The sequence below is a fragment of the Ictalurus punctatus genome, chromosome 20, assembly GCF_001660625.3.
Source record: "Ictalurus punctatus breed USDA103 chromosome 20, Coco_2.0, whole genome shotgun sequence".
Lineage (NCBI taxonomy): Eukaryota > Metazoa > Chordata > Actinopteri > Siluriformes > Ictaluridae > Ictalurus > Ictalurus punctatus.
Genome location: NC_030435.2, coordinates 292,727 through 297,726, shown reverse-complemented (window position 1 = coordinate 297,726; position 5,000 = coordinate 292,727). Strand labels below are relative to the sequence as shown.

The window sequence follows — 5,000 nt, the reverse complement described above, 5'->3', positions numbered from 1 at the left end:
TGGAAAGAATCAAATATTAAAGATAAAATGCAGGAAGATTTGTTCAGTCTCTTTTCCACTGACTTTCAGAATTCTTAAATATAAATATATATAAATTCATTTTATTCTCAACTCTTCAGCTGTGATCTGAAATAAACCTGCAGTAAAACAATTAACATTTAGGTTTAAACAAACGCTAAATGCTAATTCTCTGAAACATGCTAATGAGCCTTCCTACTGGTGATGTCATCAGTCACATGACAAGTTCCATTAAATCAAACACAAACAAAATTAAATACAGGTTTTACTTTATATACTGGTGTCCTGTAGTGAATCCCGACCGATTATAAATGCTCTGGCACTGTTTATTAAACGTTCTGCAGTGCTCATGAGTGTGTTATAAAGTCCCGCTGTTCTCCGGCATCACAAGGCGACTTTCCTCTTAAACATCTGTTTATTAAACACGTTCGTCACGGAGTTTTTATAGCTGGACATATTTGCTTATAAATAGAGCTTCTTTCTCATCGAAGCTTCGGCCTAAAGACAAATATTTGTTCTGAAATGTTCTCATCCGACCCACAACTCCCCTTAATGACATAAAAACAGATCTGATGCTGTGGGAAATCCGTCAGTACACTGAAGAATGAGGGGGAAACCCGCTTAGCGTCTAAAATCCCTCACGGGAGAACGACGAGTCAGAACTGGGAGGAGAAAGAGAAACCGACCTGTTTGTGTTTCTAGAATCTTCTACAGATAAAACATATTTTACAAAGGAGCAACAAGATGACGTCATAAAAAGAGAGCAGCCAATCAGAGAGCAGCTGGTTCTCAACACCAGGAACACAAAGAACACACTCGTGTAACTGGGAAGAACGTTCTCAAGTCCATTAGGAAAAGCTCTGATGGTTTCCATCATGTAAGTGGACCTTAATGGGAATTGGCTTAATGGTTTCCATTGCAGATCTTCTTTCATGTGTAGATCACCACCATCAGTAAAAAAAATCCCCAACTGAAACCATTAGAAACACCAGGTTCCATTAAACTAGCATCAGAGACCAGCAGAAACCCATTAAACCCATTAGGAACCAGCAGAAATCTCGAATGGATTTTCAGCACAAACAGGAAGTCACATGAACACGAGAACCGAGACTCGTCCTGTAGGAGTCTGATGTTTCCTTACAATGCAATAAAACATTGCTAGCTAGCTTTGTTCATCTTTAGTACTTGTGTTCCTCAGTGTTCTTCGGTGTTGGTGCTCTTTACCTGTCCAGGTCGTCCTTTTTGAGGTCGTAGTTGCGGAGGACGCGGAGGAGCTGGACGTCCTGACTGAGGAAGCAGGGAGGCAGCAGGCCGTGGATCCCCAACTGCAGACGCTCCTCCAGAGAGAACGCCATGCCCTGAAACCCATTCCAAATTCATCCTCGTGTGTAAAAACAACACGTTTCACGCACACACTGCTCAGTCTGACATCACCTGACATCACTGCAATACTTCACTTAACATTAGCTACGTAGCTTCACTCGTTAGGACCTGGATTTGAGAAAAGATTATTTCAAAATGATAAATAATATTTATTAGAAAAACTCCGGAGTCCGGCACATAAAGCTTTATGTTGGGAATTTTATTCTAATGAATCATTTGCTCTCGATTAACTTTTTAACTCAGTGTTAAATGTAGATTTAAACCTGAAGTAAAACAGATTTAAAGTTAAGAGACGGATGCATCGTTCCAGTCTCTCCACACACACACACACACACACACACACACACACACACACACACACACACACACACACACACAGAGCTCAGTGTTTAATCCATGTTAAAGGTTGAGTGTGAGTTATTTTTAGCCGTGCTCCTCTGTCCTGTGTTTAGCAGTGAGAGCAACACTCTGTATTTAAACTTCTCCAAAAGGTCACTCAGGGTCACACAATTACAGCCTGCTGATGAGGAACAAGTGTGTGTGTGTGTGTGTGTGTTTACATTACATCTTTATCCAGAGCAACTTATAGTTATCTCATTCATACACCGGAGCAGTTGAGGGTTAAGGGCCGTGCTCAGGGGCCCAACAGTGAAAGCTTGGTGGTGCTGGGATTTCAACTCACACCCTTCTGATCAGAAATCCAACGTCTTAACCTCCGAGCTACTGTTCAATCAGACCTAAGTCTCTGCTGAACTGCAGCATCACCACCTCTCACCTCTCACTCTCACCCCTCACCTCACACCTCTCACCCCTCACCTCACACCTCTCACCCCTCACCTCTCACCTCTCACTCTCACCCCTCACCTCACACCTCTCACCCCTCACCTCACACCTCTCACCCCTCACCTCACACCTCTCACCCCTCACCTCACACCTCTCACCTCTCACCCCTCACCTCACACCTCTCACCCCTCACCTCACACCTCTCACCCCTCACCTCACACCTCACCTCTTACCCCTCAACTCACCTCTCACCCCTCACCTCACACCTCACACCTCTTACCCCTCACCTCACACCTCTCACCCCTCACCTCACACCTCTCACCCCTCACCTCACACCTCTCACCCCTCACCTCACACCTCACCTCTTACCCCTCAACTCACCTCTCACCCCTCACCTCACACCTCACACCTCTTACCCCTCACCTCACACCTCTCACCTCTCACCCCTCACCTCACCTCTTACCCCTCACCTCTCACCTCACACCTCTCACCTCTCACCTCACACCTCTCACCTCACCTCTCACCCCTCACCTCACACCTCTCACCCCTCACCTCACACCTCTCACCCCTCACCTCACACCTCTCACCCCTCACCTCTCACCTCTCACTCTCACCCCTCACCTCACACCTCTCACCCCTCACCTCACACCTCTCACCCCTCACCTCTCACCTCTCACCCCTCACCTCACACCTCTCACCCCTCACCTCACACCTCTCACCCCTCACCTCACACCTCTCACCCCTCACCTCACACCTCACCTCTTACCCCTCAACTCACCTCTCACCCCTCACCTCACACCTCACACCTCTTACCCCTCACCTCACACCTCTCACCTCTCACCCCTCACCTCACCTCTTACCCCTCACCTCTCACCTCACACCTCTCACCTCTCACCTCACACCTCTCACCTCACCTCTCACCTCTCACCTCACACCTCTCACCCCTCACCTCACCTCTCACCCCTCACCTCTCACCTCACACCTCTCACCTCTCACCTCACACCTCTCACCTCACCTCTCACCTCACCTCTTATCCCTCACCTCACCTCTTATCCCTCACCTCTCACCCCTCACCTCACCTCTTACCCCTCACCTCTCACCTCTCACCTCTCACCCCTCACCTCTCACCCCTCACCTCTCACCTCTCACCTCTCACCCCTCACCTCACACCTCTCACCTCTCACCCCTCACCCCTCACCTCACACCTCTCACCCCTCACCTCACACCTCACCTCTCACCCCTCACCCCTCACCTCACACCTCACACCTCACACCTCACCTCTCACCCCTCACCTCTCACCTCCGTGGATCCATTTATTCATCCATCTGTACTTCCTATCTATCCATTAGTCTGTCTGTCCATTATTTATATCTATTTGTTCAGCCACACTGTCTGTCTGCCTCTCTATGTGTCTGTCTCTCTGTCTCTCTGTCTGTCTCTCTGTCTGTGTGTGTGTGTGTAACTCAGTGCAGTGTATCAGACAGTAAAGCACTGTGTTTATTAACAGCCGAGTTTGAGTGAATTTACAGTATGAATGAAATCACAGATTATCTACACTGACCTGTAAGTCTGTCTGTCTGTCTATCTTTCTGTCTGTCTGTCTGTCTGTCTGTCTCACTGGATGGAGGGATGAGGTTTCAGAAACTCCTCCACCTCATTAACTCTAATCACTTTCACATCGTATACATTACAAAGACTCCCAGTGAGCTCCAGAATTAATTATCGTCCCAGACGAGTCTGAGGTCCGGGGTTACGGGTGACTGATTTCAGACGCTTCTCCGTTAGATGGAATGCAAGTTTAGAGCATTAATTCCCAGAATTCCCGGCATGGGAACGATGGGCTACTTGGCAGGACTCGGGGGGAATAAATACCAGTGTGCAGTTATTAAATTGAGTGTATAAATAACTGCGTCTGGCCCTTTACGTAGCGCATCGACACAGCTGCGTTTTGAATCACTCTGGAGAAGGAGAACCATGAGGACCACACTGAGGTTCTGCAGCGTTCCGCTTCTCCGTTCCTCCTCAGATGGGCTCAGATTAAAATCTGCAGCTGCACAGCGAGTTGGCGAGAGATCCTGAGCTTCAGATGTGGTCATCTGAGCATGTGGAAGTGTTCATGTGTTCCTGCCCGCTGCCCCGCCCGACTCTCTGTCTACTAAAGCTGCAAATCCAAAACTGACCTGCTGTCCGGGCTCAGAACTCACTCACCACTTACCCTGCTTTAATCAGAATATATATATATATATATATATATATATATATATATATATATATGTATATATAAATAATATTTTTTATTTATAAAGCAGTTTTCAGCGATCCACAGCATTACACATAACACACGTGTACGGCATGAACACACGTATGAAGAGGAATAAACGGGCGGAGCAGCTCTGATGTTTTTGGGTTTGTGCTGGTGAAAGTGACCACTGTGAAGGTGATATATTAAATTCTTAACATCTATATTTACAGGTGAAGACGAGTCTGCATTAGTATTATTATTCTAGAAATTTCACTGGTGTTTGTGACTTAAATAACTACAGCCCTATTCAGATGGGATTAGTGAATCCATCTTTCAGTAAATATTATGGACTGCGTGGTGGAGTGAGACCCAACCGCACCGAGGAAAAACAGTTCTGCAAGATGGCCGCCGCATGACGCTCCAATAACGTCCCCATGACGCTCCAATAACGTCCCCATAACGCTTCTATAACGCTCCCATAATGTTCCCATAATGCTCCAATAGCATTCCCATAATACTTCCATAACGTTCCCATAACGCTCCAATAACACTCCAATAACATTCCCATAATGTT

The 5,000-nt window shown here is 46.8% G+C and overlaps 1 protein-coding gene across 1 annotated transcript in view; it reads right to left on the bottom strand.

Annotated features, from left to right (window-relative positions):
* The window catches only part of me1 (malic enzyme 1, NADP(+)-dependent, cytosolic), a 48,894-nt gene that overhangs the window by 30,761 nt on the left and 13,133 nt on the right, over positions 1 to 5,000 (bottom strand). Inside the window, exon 2 of the mRNA XM_017495284.2 lies at positions 1,243 to 1,376. Coding sequence (XP_017350773.1) covers positions 1,243 to 1,376 — 134 coding nt within the window. The remainder of the gene's footprint in view (positions 1 to 1,242; positions 1,377 to 5,000) is intronic.